At 38.0% G+C, this 16,031-nt stretch overlaps 1 protein-coding gene across 2 annotated transcripts in view; it reads right to left on the bottom strand.

Moving 5' to 3' along the window:
• The window catches only part of kcnip4a (potassium voltage-gated channel interacting protein 4a), a 94,560-nt gene that overhangs the window by 33,422 nt on the left and 45,107 nt on the right, over positions 1 to 16,031 (bottom strand). Inside the window, exon 1 of one of the 2 annotated variants that reach the window (XM_053342997.1) lies at positions 9,896 to 9,995. The exons of the other annotated variant lie outside the window; for it this stretch is intronic. Within the exon in view, the coding sequence (XP_053198972.1) occupies positions 9,896 to 9,995 (100 nt within the window). Of the gene's footprint in view, positions 1 to 9,895; positions 9,996 to 16,031 lie in introns of those variants that run through there. 2 annotated transcript variants of the gene reach the window in all.

Genomic DNA, 16,031 nt, shown 5'->3' with positions numbered 1-16,031 from the left:
GACATACCATCCCTCTTTCTACAGCAGGACCTTCTAGATCGTTATCAACAACCCAATTCATTCCAGATGATTAGTTTCATTGTAAAAAGGAAAAGTCAATGGCATTGTCTGCAAACGGACAGTACCACAAAGCTCAGACCAGTGTGCTTGAGCTGATAACATTGACCTGCTCCTCTCTGTGCCTTAGCCATATTAGTTGTAGCATGGCTATCTGACAGCTCACTGTGGACAACATGTGGAGGTAAAGACTGAGGCATAGTTTGTCTCTAAACAGCCAGCCTGTCATCTGATTTACAGTGTACTATCCTTAAGCAGCAAAGTGCCAGTCAAACTGAATCTCAGGTACAGAGGTCAATGGGGGAATATGCATTAGCGGGAAGAGTAAAAGGAAAGAAGACAAGGGGGCATAAAATGGGCAGACAGAATACAGGATGGCTGGAGCCACCGTCCAGAGGAAGAGATATGACGAGCACAGTTCATCAGCAGGTAACGAATGATGAGAGGAAATCAATGCAGGTGGTTATTTCTTAAAGGAATTGTGAATGTGGGAACAGATTTATTGAAGCAGAATATGAGTAGAGAGTGCGTCTGCTTGGTTTTAATGAGAACCATGGAAAAGTGATTAGTAGCTTTCATTTATGAAAAGAATAATTTAAAGTTCACATTTAGTGAATGAGAAGGACTTTTGTCTTGTTAAAACTCTAGCTTGACTGCTTTTGGGTAGGGAGGAGGGGGGTTGAGCCAAACTCAGAAGAGACTCTGCCGCCAGTCATTCCTTTTCTCTTTTGTTTACAGTAGGAGTGGCTGAACTCGACACTAAAATGAGAATAGCTGGTCCATTGTATAGGTCTGTTAATCTTAAGTGAACCCAGTCGGTTTATGCTAACCCATTGTCGCTAACTTCGGGATTCAAACCTCTTCACTTTTCCAGCAGTTGTGGAGATGAGACAGATGAGGCTTTTCCATAGACTGTATAGAAGAAATGGACGTAACATTCATAAATTGATAATAAAAACACGGATTCTACTTATATGGGCATGAGGCGGGGCCATGGTCAGAGCGGGGTGTTTGAGATAGGTTGCGAGGGCTGGATCTCAAGGACATTGGTCAATCAACCTGTCAATCACGACGTAGACACACCCTAATGCTTACACTGCTTTATCGTCAAATATAAAATCAGGGAGGGCAAAATTTCACAAATGAACATCATACTGCATTGAAGAAGGCTTTAAACTAGCGATTGAGACCATAAACACATTTTGAAAATGTTTACTGAGGTTAGAAATCAAGTGAGAAGTTGGTGAATTCTCCATTGACTTGTATAGAGACGGTCGCCCCCTGGTGGCCTTTGCTAGAATGCAGTTCTAAGTTACTTTCGCGTTGGCCTCAACGGGTCTTGAGAAGCTGCAGCTTTCATTAACTGACACACTTATAATTCTGCAGTGATGGTGCGCCACTGCAGAATGAATATTGAAGGAACATTGGGGTTAATGAAAACACAGATCATCTTAAAATTCTATTAAGCTTTGAATCAAATGACTCCCTGCAGTGGGATAGAGTTGCTAGTGCTGCCAGGTTGGCAATCCAAAGACAGCCTGTTTCGGTAGATCAGACCAAGGCTAAAATATGAGTGAATACTGAACCAGTATTAAACAGGCAGATAGAACAAGTATTCCAAAAGGTTCTGGTTCAGCTTGATGTGCAAGGGAGCTATATTGTAACATCTTAGCTGTAAGAACTAGAGGATTTTTGCTGCTTGTTCTAGAGTCAGTATTCTGCCCTATAGTGGTCAAAAAACACTAAATTCTGCTTTAAGTAAGCTTAAAGGCTGTGTAAAGTGAATTCAGACTTTTTGTTCTAAACACATTAAATAGGTCATAAAAGTATTTCTAAAAAAGGTGTAAAAAGCATTTCAACCATTTAAATTTGAATTGTGGAGCTAGGCTTCACAAACTGTGTTTCAAGATTTCTGTGTTCAGGATTTAGTGGGCAGGTCTGAAAAGCACCGCCGTGTTAAACCCGCCCCTGCTGCTGTAGAGATATAAATACATTCAGTGCACACTACTACTACTACAGTCTACAGTTTGCCAGTTAGCTGAGTTACATGCTGAGCTAGCCGCTGAGCTAGCAGCAGAAAGCTCTCAGACATAGCGTCCATGTTTCTGGTAGAAGTGGTGACTCTGATTGACAGGTGACACTTGGTTGGGGGCGGGGTTTCAGCGAACTCAGAGGGCACTCCTACAGCATTTGGGAGCAGAGAAAAAGGCTGAGTTTTAAACAACTTTGAAGCCTAATTTCATATATTTGGCGATTTTTGTAATCATTCAAATTTGGCAGGGTGGCCAGGGTGAACACATATTTATTCTTACTTTACACAGACTGTAAAGGTACCCTGATGGTGAAGTTTTCTTTTAAAGAAGTTTCTATGTACATTAATTGTTACAGACCAAAATTTTCTGACATGTTGAATGAATTTCCTCCATCATAAATTACAATTTTTAAGCCTGCATTGTTTACACCCATGTTTATTTGCTAGCAGTATTATTTTTTACTGTTTTGTTTTTGGAAAATGGGTGCATTTCTTGTGTTATAGCCACCTCTATATCAGTGGAATAGTGAGAAACCAGACATTTGTATCATGACAACAAAAACCAGGACCCAATGATACAAAACATTGTGCCATAGTGCTACTAGTGGTCAAAAACTCCACAGGGTACTTTTAATTGGTTGATGGCACAACACACATGTAAATGGAAGCAATCTTTGTGAATTTTATGAGAAAATGGTGCAAAATCCACGAATGAAACCTACTGCAAACAGGCAACCAATTCGACTTCAGGCTCCCTGTGATCTTGATCTCCCATGATGATGAAACATAATCTTGCATATAAAAATGTACAGTACTAAATGCTACAGGGCCAAGAGAATATTCCACTTTACTGTGTCCTCATTCACAATTAGGAAAATACTTAAAACACATTTATTTTCACCCTTAAAGCCTGAACAAACGGAAAACTAATAAAGAGCTTAATGAATAAAATCTACTTTATAAGTAGTCTACTTAATATTCCAAACAAGGGGCACTCCTGAGGCAACCTTTGGTCTAGGTGTTAATAATCACCCAGAACTAAATATTCTAGTATTCTCATTCCTAGTTAATTGTGTGGAGACATCCCTGGGCATAACAGTATTAAATGAAAGCACATGTAGATGAAGGTTTGGAGGGATAACATAATTAACTCCTTCTAAATATTATTCATCATGCATACAGCAGGTTTGTTGTCTTATAGCTGTAGTCAACTGTCGAAAAGTAACTTCAAACTCTGAATATTTGTGAATGTTTGCAACAGAAAATAGCACCATATTTTTTGTGTGGCACACAATCAGGCACAATGGTATATTGGGAGGTGGCAAATTCATGTGTGACAATTTTGCACAAATAGAGAAACTGAGAGAACACTAAAAACAAAAAACTCTTCTACTTTACTGATTTATTTTGATATGAGCTCATTATTACACATCTCCAGAGAAAAGACAAAAACAAAACAATTACAGCCACTGGAATTAAATAAAAACAATCCCATCTAGGTGTTAGGGGTTTTATGGGACTGACAAGAGTTAGCCAAGCTTTAATGTCTTGTTCTATAGACAGGTTGCCAAACAGATTTTGCTATCTGGACCAGTCAAAAGGTCGTAAAACTAATTTATAATGCTTAGATCCTTAGTGCAATTATAAAAGCTCCAGTTGAAAGAAATGAGATGCTTGAGAGAATTCCCACCCCAGTAGAAAAGGGGAGACATCACTTAACAAGATATGTAATACCTTTCTAACTCTAACTAACTAATGTTCAATAAGTAAACAGATTAAGGTCAAGGTTACTTAAATGCTGAATCACAAGGTTAAACTGGCTGCTTTTTGGTTTGAAGTAAATGATATTGTGTTTTATTTCTTTAAAGCTGATAGAAACTTTATTTATAAGGTCTTTTATTCATTGGCCTTGAAAATAACCTTGGATAAATGCAAATCCAGCTCGCTCAAACTCTCTTAATACTGACACTCTGAATACTGATTGTACAGTAATCAGCAATGTGGCTTTACCATAGCACAGTACAGCTCAACAGCTCCTACTCAAGTGATTTTCTGACCAAAAAAACAATAATACAATCTGTGTTTCTATAGTGAGAGCCTAAAACATCTTGCTGCACAGTACATGTGAATCCTGAAAATCAGTCTTTAGTAGCTCCCTCATCACTGCTGTGATGGATGAGAGAGTGAGGCTAATGCCTGTGGCAAACCAGTTAACCATTGTTTAATTCAGTGGAAAGCTAAAATGAACAACAATTGCCTACTATACCTGTCTGAGACTCCAGGCTATTATCAAACATTATAATAAGGTGCAGAGTTTTTAATACTCCATTACTCAATTATATCAAAATAATTTGTTTAGAATGTATGGAGAAAGCAATAAAGAGCACATTAGCAATGCTACTGTAAGATGAATAGGAATCATAGTACAAATATTACAAAGAAAAGATGCGTTTGACTTCTAACTCTAGAGATGAATGCACTTACACTTCATAATACAATAATGCCAAGAATCACATTTGCTTGTTTATATTCAAGCAAGCTTCCCTTTTTTCTTGCCATCTTTATATTTTAGACACTAATGACTGTAACGTTTGCTCAAGTGTATTTCAAGACAAATGTTTACCAAACTAGTTTTAACTTTTTGGACTGTGGCAGGGTGCGTCATCCCTAACCTGTGAAGTAATACGTGTCAAAGCAGTAAGCAGGATTACAGGGTTGGATCAGTCTCAGCTTACAATTATTTATAAAAAGCAAGCCATTAGGAGGGCACGTGCCATTTTTAACTATGCTGACCGCAGTTTTAAGCATTTGCCCTCAGTGCCTGTTCATACGATGTTAAAACGTGAAGGCCTCATTTACTCCTACTGTAATTAATCTGCTTAACATAAATTCATGTCACTGTATTTTATGCTTTGCACTTTTAACTCATTTGGTAATTTCAGATTAGTTTTTACATTACTTCCAAGTATAGAATAGTATAGATTGATAGAAGGATAGATAGAAAATATGCTTATTTCTTTGTTTTTATGGACAATATTTACCACATGCCAACATACACATGCTACATAAACTGAGTTATTATTTTCATTCTCATTTATAGTCATTGTTATTTAGGGTTAGGGTTACCTGACTGTCCAACAGATGACCCAACTTAGGACCATTATTTGTTAAAGTAAATGATTAAAAAGGTTGATTAAATGTGTTAAATTGTTGTTTGTTCTCAGGGATATTGGACATTTCAACTAACTCCTCTACTCAGAATTGCTTTAACAACTGTCAGAATATGCTGAGAATCCCAGCTGTGTTTGTATTACTTCAAAACTACACTTGCAGCTGGTGAGACTGGCTCAGACGTACAGTAAGATTTGGTTCCCTCTGCTGGCATATTTGCTAACTTTCACATGTACTTCAGTAGAAAGAGAGCAGTGATGGTCAAGATTCGATCTTATATGCTTAAATGAGAAGCATACTGTAAGAAGAAAATGTTTTTTTTTCTTTATGGTTTTTAATATCTTTAGCTCAAACATGTTATGAGTTGTTTTTAAAGACTTTGTTCATATTGGCATTTGTGCAAATATGCAAAACAAATCCATTTATGAGCTGAGATGAAAACCAAAAAACCACTTGACTGATGTTTTAAATGACTGTTTGGAAGGTTCTCCGCAGTGTGTAGTTTCATTATCCAGAAAACCAACAGGAACCATGGGATACAATAATAATCTCAGTTATCCATTTGTTGTTTTGCTTCGAAACATAAAAACATATCTCGTGTAATAGCCACTTCATGGCAGCTGGCATGCCAAACATTAAGCCTCTTCATCTAGTCTTTCCACTGAATGTGCCTCTTATTCTAAGTAGTCATATGTTAAAACACGCGTGCATAAAAACATCCTCTTAGCAATCGCTATGATGCAACAAAGTGTCACTCCACTATGTATTCACATTGAGGAATGTAATCATTTCCAGTGTAATCAAACCATCTGTGATATATAGGAATGTGGAAATTGTATTGTTGAAAACGGGCACACAGCTTATGCTTTTGTTTAATATGTGGCATATGTCTCTTTTGAACAGTTTGAATTGGATCCATTTATATTCTTGCTCATTTACAGTACCCCAACCAGATAAACATTAGCCATGTTGAATCACAGCTTTATATCACAGTAATGTGCCACCAACTGCCCGAGAAAAACATACTTAGTGAGCTGAGGAAGCACAGAATGTATACCATGATCACTATACACAAGCCAGTTACTTCGGCAGGGATTTTAGCAAAGTAAATATTATCTGCAACAGTGGGCAGATAATATGTGACAGTCATGTCTTATATTGTCGATATACTGTCGCACAATGACATAAAGTATAGGCCAGATGGGTTAACTCATCAGACTGACAGGTGAGAGTTGTGGCATGTTTGACAATTGGATAGAAGCTCCACAAACAGAGTGGAAAGTATAAATCAGGGGGGTCAAACATGCGGCCCGTGGGCCAGAACCGGCCCACCAAGGGGTCCAATCCGGCCTGTCTTTTTTCCTTCCTTCCTTCCTTTCTGTCTTTTTTTCCTTCCTTCCTTCCTTCCTGTCTTTTTTCCTTCCTTCCATCTTTTGTTCCTGTCTTCTTTTCCTTCCTTCTTTCCTTTTCTTCTCTTCTTTTCATCTTTCCTTCCTGTCTTGTTTTCCTTCCTCCCTTCCTTGCTTCTTGTCTTCTCTTCCTTCCTTACATCTGTCTTTCTTCCCTTTCTTCCATCTTTTCTTCCTTCCTGTCTTGTTTTCTTTCTTTCCTGCCTTCCTTCTTTCCTTCCTTCCTTCCTTCCATCCATCTTTTAATAATCCAGCCCCCAACAACACTTAATATGATGCAATGTGGTGTGCAATTTTTCAAATCAAATGGTGATGAACATGTGTTTGGAAAAGGATAATCATTCTCCCTTACCACCAACCAACAAACAACATTTTGCAGTCAGTGTGGTTAAAGTACAATTTTCAATCTGAACGTGACCGCAGCTCTGTCTATTTGTAAACCAAATCAGTCAATGCACAGTCCTGTCTGATAAAAGCCACACCTTCAGCAGGGGAATAATTTGCAAAAACTGCCATATCAAAGGCTGCTCTCGTCAGCTGTCGCCTCCCCGTGCGCTGGAGGCACTCCACTGTCACTCACTGTCACGCCACTAAAGAGACGCGCAGAGACTGAAAAGAGCCATTTGCGTCCGGCTGTGTTGCAAGTCTATTTTTAAACCGAAAGCCATCAAGTGAGAGAGTACCACAGAGTAATGAGCTGCTCTACAACATTTTTGGTTGGGTTAGTTTTGGTAAAGATCCATTTTCATTAATAAACAATGAAAAGCATCTGAAATCCAATGAGATCTCAAGTTTCAGATTGATCCTTCTTGTTCTAACACTCACTGAGAAAACTCTTCATTTTCAACATGGAAATTTTACTGCACTCTCTATGTGCTCTTAGTTCAATTGTGAGTGTGGTGCTACCAATGAATACTGAGTAAACCTTTACAATTAGCTTTGATTTTCCACCAAACTTCATACAACAGTCATACTTGCCTTACTAATACAGATACATAGATGCTAAAGTAATATACTCAAATCCCATTTGAATAGTCCATCCTATTATTCCTTAATAGGATAACTATTCACAGAACACTAATACAATGATTTATTAGTAATTCAAAAAGTCCCATATTTTCCTATCAAATAGTCTACATGTTCAATCAAAATGGTGATTATAATGGAGTGCTTGTCATGGGGCTGATTCATAAATTAGCAAGCAAAATTCAAAACATCAATCATCACGTTTTTAAGATTTAATCAAGTTTTTTTTAACCTTTTTCTCATGAGTCATTTGATTGGACTCGTTGGCAGTGTAGAGAGTTTGCTACCTGTATCTTAATAACTAACTATAATCATTTATCCAAACTGGGATCTGCACCTTTTTTGACTATAAAAACAATAATTATAAACAATGAGTAGAACAGTATTTGTGAAATTATGTATTTAAGCTTTTAAAAAGAATAACCCTGAGTAACTGTGCATATGGTGCTACCTGACAATTTCACTCACTTGTTGTGTTGTAGAGTTTTTAACATTTAAAAGCACTTAAATGAAGAAACCACTAGAGTATGAAATATGTATTTTTCTCCTCTAGAGAACAAAATAGCTTTGGTGGGACTTCACAATTCCAAGTGCGAACATGACTGTGAATGCATCTTTTGAGTGGGTGTTCATTTAAAAATACTATTTTGGATTTTGGACCAAGAGACAAATGTTAACAGACAGACAGTCACACCCTACATGAAATAACATAAAAAGGAAATAACTATTCAAATTTCAAACTGAAAAACTAATACTGTCATCCTGCCACTTTTATTCAGTTCTTTGGCAAGGATGTGAAGATTTGTTTGTTTGCTTCTAGCTTGTTGAAACCCGAGCCATAAGGCAAGCAGCCTGGCAGTCTGTAAAGTAAGCAGAACACATAAATAACAGGTGGCCGTCATTGCCAGAAAGACCCAACTCTTGCATATTAAATTCCCACTTTCGAGGGAAGGAATCAGTATGGCACTTTGACAAATCTCCAGTGGACACAGGTTCACACATTGTTCTCCACTAAGCTGGATGGAAACAGCATCACAATGAGGAATAGTGAAGAAACAGATGACAAAAAACTCTGAATATGGATTGCATATTACTTGTGCTTCCTGGGAAAGGCTGTCTGCTTTATGATTAAACACAAATCACTGCAGGGCTTCAGTGACAGAAACTTCATACCTTTGTTCAAACCAAGACAAACTTTACCTTCACTCCATTTTTAAAAAAGACTACTTCCGAACAGGCAGCATAGGACCCAACCTCATTTAAATTTCACCCTTTTTCATTCCAAGCAAACAGGAGAAAAGCAAATGTCATCATGGCACTTTCCACCTCTCACTGGTTAACAACCAGGTACCTAAAAGGAGGATCCAGCTGCTGCTGAATTACATTCAGTCCTCAACTGTCTCACTCTCATTTGGCTAAACAAGTTAGCCAACCCACAGATGATGCAAGCTTTCACATCCAATCTAATTTCCTTGAAATTTAATAAACTCAAACATCAAAGCAAAGTGTCAAGATGCTACAGAGACTATTGGATATCAAACGAATGCTTGGAATGATATTGAGATACAGTGAAATAATATAAAACAAAAGAAAGGATTAAAAGCATGATGTCAGATTACAATATTCACCCATATGCATAATGTGTGACTCATCATGACTGTTGAGCCAATTAGAAGCAAAGTTAGGTGAATTATGCAGAGATGCAACACTATAGATTAATGTAGTTTGATGGAGATGCAGAAACTGATGAAGACTCCAGTTTGACCAGTGAGAAACTACAATGTGCTTAAAAGATAAACAGGGGGTCACAGAGGAAGTGACCAAACTCTTCCTACAATGAGAACATTGCCACAACTTGAAATGCTTCTGTGACATAACAACATTCATTTATTTATGCTTTCTTCTGTTCTCTCCATTTGAAAATAGAGTACAACTTTGGACACTATATATGAATAAGCAACAGATGACAATGACAGCAACAGATGGGAGCCCTCTAACAACTAAAAAACAACAACATCTTTTCTTAATATAATTTTAATTACAAAGATCAAGAGATGATAATCCCCACTGCAAAACACTTCAGACCCTCGCTCACTCAGCAATCAACAAACTATTCTCTATGATTTTAAACTTTGGCATCAACAAGTGGTTGATTGCTACCCGAAGCTAAAACAGGAGGATTTTGTCTTATCGTCCTTACCGTCATAGCCAGCTTCTAACAAACCAAACTGTTCCAGCACCTTAACAAAGAGGACGACAACCACCAGCACAGCAATCATTTCAAGTCCCTCCAAGTTCATAGTCAACATGTCGAGCGGGTCACAAGCTGCCCATGGCCAAAGACGCAGAGCTCACTGTGCAGCACTGTCTGCAGGCCATTTAACTCCACTTAAGAGCCCTGCATCTCTGGCTCTGATGAGAGACCGGCACAAGTAAGAGAGGGAGGGAGGGAGGGAGGAAGGGTGAGAAATGTGTGTGAAAGAGAAAGGAAGGGGGGGGGGTGGCAAGGATGAGGATGAGGGGGCGTGAGGAGAGAATGGGGGGAAAAAAAGAGGCAATGAGGAGAGAGGAAGCAGACAAATGAACCTGATCTCACAAAGAGAGAAATGATGGAAGAATGCTAAAGAGAATCAAGATTCCTTTATCGTAACACCCTGTTATACGAGTATAAGAGAATCAAATTCTTCAGTTTCAGCTCCTTGAAATTGCAGCAACAATAGCAATGAAATAACAAAAGAAAAAGCAGTACTAAAAATAGAAACAAATTTAAATAAAGCCAATATAAATAATGTATAGTGTAACTGTTCTCGACCCTGCTGGTCCGGGCCATGAGGATACAGTACTGCTCGCCAGACTGAAACAGTCTACACGTTGGGGTGGCTGGGGGGGTCTGTGATAATCCTGCAGGCTTTACTGACACACTGACTGTTGTAAATGTCCTGGATGGTGGGATGCTCACATCCACTGATGCTCTAGGCTGCCCCATAAAAGCAGAATGAGGGTTGTTGGTGTTGGATGTGTGAAAAGGTCAAAAGCACCAAAGTCATTGAAGGTGCAAAACATGACAATTATTCATCTATATAGTTTTAGTCTGAAAAAATGTTAATACTTATCCTAATATTCTTGAACAACAAATTTGGAAAATAAATGTATGTCCTTATGTGTCCTGGGTGCTGATTTGTAGTTCTGAATAAATTCTAAACTTATTTGCTTTGCTGTATCTACTTTTTTCTTTTTTTTCTAACATTAAACCATTAAATTGAGCACTACTCTTATGATTATGACAAAATACCTGTATCACTTAAAGCTCACATTAGAGAAGAATTATGTATGGCAAAATATACATGATTTCCATCTATTTTAAATCAGTTGACCACAGTATAATATACATAAGTTAAATGTCTACAGATGTGGAATAAACAAGACTACATGTCTACAATCATGTTAGTGGTTCTGTGCAGCTGTACTTATGCATAGTGGTGCTTTATGGTGAAAGCATGCTAACATACACACAATAATAATATTAGCAGGTATAATGTTTACCATGTTCAATATTCAAGTATAGCATGCAAATATTTTTAAATTAGCAATAAACAAGTACAGCTAAGGCTAATGAGAATGTCATTACCTTTGCAAGTGTTTAGTCATAAACCAATGTGTTCATTTGGACTTGATGATGGTGCTAGAAGACACATTAAAGGGGATGTATCATGCACATTTCCTGGTCTGTATTTATATTCTGTGGCTCAACTTGAATATTTTTGTATGCTTTACAGTTAAAAACTTTATCTTCTATTGGTCCTTCACACAGCCCCTCAGTTCAGCGCGTGTCTGAAACGTTTTAGCTTGTGCATATTTAAGTGACCCTCCCGATAAGCCGACTCTGTACTGATCGGTTAACTGCCTGAAGCTGCCCCTTGGCAAATTTGTAGTGGTTCCGAAGGCAACATAAGCAACAATTTCACTTCTTTTCAGGTTCTTCACTCAAAATGGAAACTTCAAATGCATCCGTATATGTTTGAGCCTGAATTCAACCCAAAATATGCAAGTAGACAACATGAATAACCCGTGGAACAACCTTAGCAACAAAGGCTATGGAATGGACGGTTGTTTAAGGGTATGAACGAACGATTTGATGTTATCACAAGGAACAATTAAAGGTAAAATTACAAACAAAAAGTTCAGCGTAAGTTGAAATTTTCAGGGAGCATTTTTACATATGCTGATCTCACATGTAAGAGCTTTGACCATGTTTAACATATATATCTGACATAATAACATTATCAAGATAACAAAACCACCACCTGTACCAAAGTTGATCTAAAGCCATCCGATTAGAGGAAAAGTCAAGATTCATCCTCTGGGGACCATGAATTTCTGTACAAAATTTTGAGGCAATCCATCCAACAGTTGATGAGATATTTCAGTCTGGACCACAGTGGTGGACAGTTACTGACCGGACATTATTGCCATGCATCCCTGTTACATGGCTAAGAATAAATTATAATAATGACATAAATTACTTTTGAAGTCAAAGTTGAAAATTACTTTGCAATGAAAAGAGACGAAAGAGTGTCAGACAACCCATGAAATAATAATACCCCCCCATATTACCTCTATCACCCCAAGACTACAAAAAGGCAGGTTGAATACAGTATGGCTCGTAACACAGCTTATCACAAACACTGATTGTTGTCTGAGTAATAGCAGGAAATGAGTGCAAAATTGCTGTAATTTCACTGAAAGAAATCACCTCAGTCCTAAATCAACCCTGTGGAAAGATTTCCAATATTTCCCACCTTTTCCATATTTTCTAATAGAGGTATGATTAGAGACTCAACACAGAAGCTGTGGGTGGACTGATCAGTGTCAGCTCAAGAAAAAACCCATGTGTGACCTCAACATCACCATGACTTAAAATAAAGCATGAAGCCTTAAGGGAGAGATGACAAGGGAGAGGTCAGGGAGAAAGACAACACGGCAGAGAAGAAAAGACTTGGAGGTTGTGAGTGAAAATGTGCCTGCGGTCAGCAGCAGGCTGCTGGAGACAAGGGAAAAGAATTCATCAGGAGAGTCTTGATTCCTTCAGTCAATACTAATCTTTTTTGTCTTATTCAACAATCAAATTCAGACTATTTTAAGGTGCCAAAATGAAAATGGCCTGATAGTCCTCATTGCCATACAAATCTGAAAATGTAACAGCCAAGGACTGTCTGTCTGTCTGTATTTATGTATGTATATCCTTAGCACACTGTGAAAACCATTCATCGAATATTCTTCACACTTGGTGGCTGAGTTCCTGGGGATCCAATGATGTGCAGTATAAATTTTGGTGCAATTTTAATTACATTTAATAACATTTAATAATTAACTGGATAAAGAAGCTAATAGCGCAACAGCAGGACTTCGAAAATCTGCGAGGTCGGGCTTCAGGACTCTGCAGCGTCGAGCATAAGTCTATGAGCATGAGTGGAAAGCCTACATGAACAGTGCAACTCTGACAACTGTCACTCAAATTGTGTTCCCCATACTAACTTATAACACAAAACCCACCACAAAATACCTGTTCTTTGTTTTACAGGGGTGGATTAAGTGATTTGGGGGACCCTTTTTCAAAAGTAAAACTATTAACTATCAATTATCAGTCCAAAGCTTCATTCATTTCTGTTTAAGTTTGTTCAATGTGGAGATTTTAATAGTCAAATAACAAAAACACTATGAGTGTGAGTGTTCATTAAACCCTCAAGTTGTTTCACCAATTTTGTTCCTGATTTTTTGTACTCCATAATAAAACCATAAGCATGACCACAGCTGGCTATCAGAGCTGTCCAGCAAGCTGGGGCTTTAACATCTTCACATCTGTGTATAATAGAATATTAGTTTCTTTCATGTTGTTGGTGTATATCCTCAGTCACACCTCACATCAACAGTATTCATTTTTATATGCACTGAAGCAGCAATACCAGAGGCTAAATCAATCAGCCCGTTTCAAACAGGCACATTTTAAATGGGCACTGCACTAGTTTCAACTGTGAATCAAGAAAGTCCAAAGCTCTTTATAAAGACTGAAATGGAGCATATCCATCACTGCCACACATGCTATGGATACAAAAACTGACATTTACATGATTTACAGTGGGACTTGAGTGTGTCTTTAAAATGGGTCATATAAACTTATGACATATGGCTGCTAAAAGCAGATGAAAGGAGCTCTTGCCCTTTTATTTTTAAAAGAGCAGAATTAAAAAAAAAAAAAATCTTCTTTCATGTCATTCATGCAGAGCACTCTCTAACACAGCCCTGTACAAAACACAATACGACGATCTTTCCAAGACAGTGCTTATCAAGAAAAAGTGACGATGTGGTTTATAATTAAAAGCTGCCCCTCACATAATGCTCCATGCACAGCCTCTCAGGGACAAAACTGATCCCACATTCATCTTCACAGCCAATCAGCTCCAAGGGAATTGTTAGGACAGTGATTTGCCATGGAAACAACCTCTGTGCTGTGCATGCTATTGGGCAGCTCATTTAGCCCACTATCAGTTACTTTTCTTTGTTTGTGGCAGCTGAGCATGATCCAAATATAGCTACTGAGGCCCCAAGAGCGTGCGTGTGTGTGTGTGTGTGTGTGTGTGTGTGTGTATGTGTGTGTGTGTGTGTGTGCACTATCTTTGGACATGACAGGACAGACAATTGTGTAGGGCTCCTAGAGAACTGGAGCTGTAAAAAGAAGGTGAGATACAAGTCTCGCTGGAAAAAGCAGCTGTGAGACAGAAAAGGCAAAGAACATCCACGTGTTTCAGTTCAAAATGTTTTACTTTATGGTTCTTTTTTCCCCCTGAGATGTGTTTCTGTTCAACAGTGAAAAAAACTAAAAAAAATCAGAACATGACCTAATCGCCAAGAAACTTTCTCCTCTTTCCAACATCTGCTCTCCAATCACCCCAGAACTTTAGGGTGTAATCAAGGCCCTTGGCTAATGGTAATGAAAATAATCAAGGTTTGTGCATGTCATCAGTGCACAGTACGCTGTATCAATCAGCGTGTGATTGGTGATGAAGGTAATTGCCTGAGCATTGTGGTGTGTTGGTTACAGCTGGGAGCGTGTACTGTACTGTGGGTGGCAGAACATGTCTGCTGCACCTGCAAACTGCATGGAAAACACACAAATACACTTATTGATACTGATTGTCCCCTGTACTAAAACAGCCGAACAAATACTCAATTATAACATTAATGCCCTACAGTATCACATTTATATTTTTAATTAGAGTGTGAAAAATGTCACTTCTTGGCCTGTAATTTAGAGGAATAGTAAAAGATGTTGTCATCGCCCATTTTAGTCCTTTTTATCTGCATCTGAAGACTGAAAACAATTTAAATTTTCTGGTCATTAGGCTTCATTGTCCTCCCTTTATATAGGCCTACTCTAAGTCAAAGTGATCACGTCTATAATTAGTGGGCCTGCAGGTAAAACTCCTTTTCACGTTAACGAGTAAACACAAGAAAGAAGCTGAAATCAAGTTACAATCGAATTCCAATCTGTAGACAGACTGCAGTGCTCCAACATGGCGTTAAAACAAATTAATGTCTTCCATTTGTTGGGTGGAATTACACAAGAAGGCCCCAATGGCCTGTAACCTTCAAACAATATAGTTAATTGCAAATTAATATGATTTGGGTCTTGTTAAATTTCCCAGTAATGGACCGTGGTACAACGAGTTTGCAGTCAAATCTGTTGTGCGAGACAATTTCTTGGAAAGAGAACGTAACCTCATATAAAGTATTCACATGCAATCAAATCAAACAGCCTCTTTGGTTTATAGAAAACAATATTACATGCACTGTTATGCAAGACAGATCTCAAATTAAGAGTGAAATCTCAAATAAATATAAGAAGTTCCAAAATAAATCAATTAAACTTATTCAATGGGAAAGTATAGTTTGAGAAGATGAATAACCTGTATATGTGGTGACATTCTAATCACATTCATAAGGTTTTGATCAGTGTCAAATTGACAGAAGGCCACATTTATTACCCTGATTTATCATTAAGTCACCATAATTCTTTAGATTCAAACATGCAATCCTACACCTCTTCCAATTTCCAATGAACTTTTGCATTTTAATTTGCCAATCCAAAACAACTGCAAGAACAATTGTAACTAGTTACTTTATCCTTAAGAAAATATTTAAAGCAACCGCAAACACATTTTTTATTAAAGTGCAGTACTGCTGGTGTCATCTCTTTGAACTTGTTTCTTTTCCTTTGCTGCCATCAAGTGGATAAAAAGGGAATTGACATGCTAGAACATGGAACGAGGTGGAGGAGA

This window comes from Scomber japonicus, chromosome 22 (genome assembly GCF_027409825.1).
Source record: "Scomber japonicus isolate fScoJap1 chromosome 22, fScoJap1.pri, whole genome shotgun sequence".
Classification (NCBI taxonomy): domain Eukaryota; kingdom Metazoa; phylum Chordata; class Actinopteri; order Scombriformes; family Scombridae; genus Scomber; species Scomber japonicus.
Note: the sequence above shows the minus strand (reverse complement) of the source record. Positions and strands in the feature narration are given on the sequence as shown.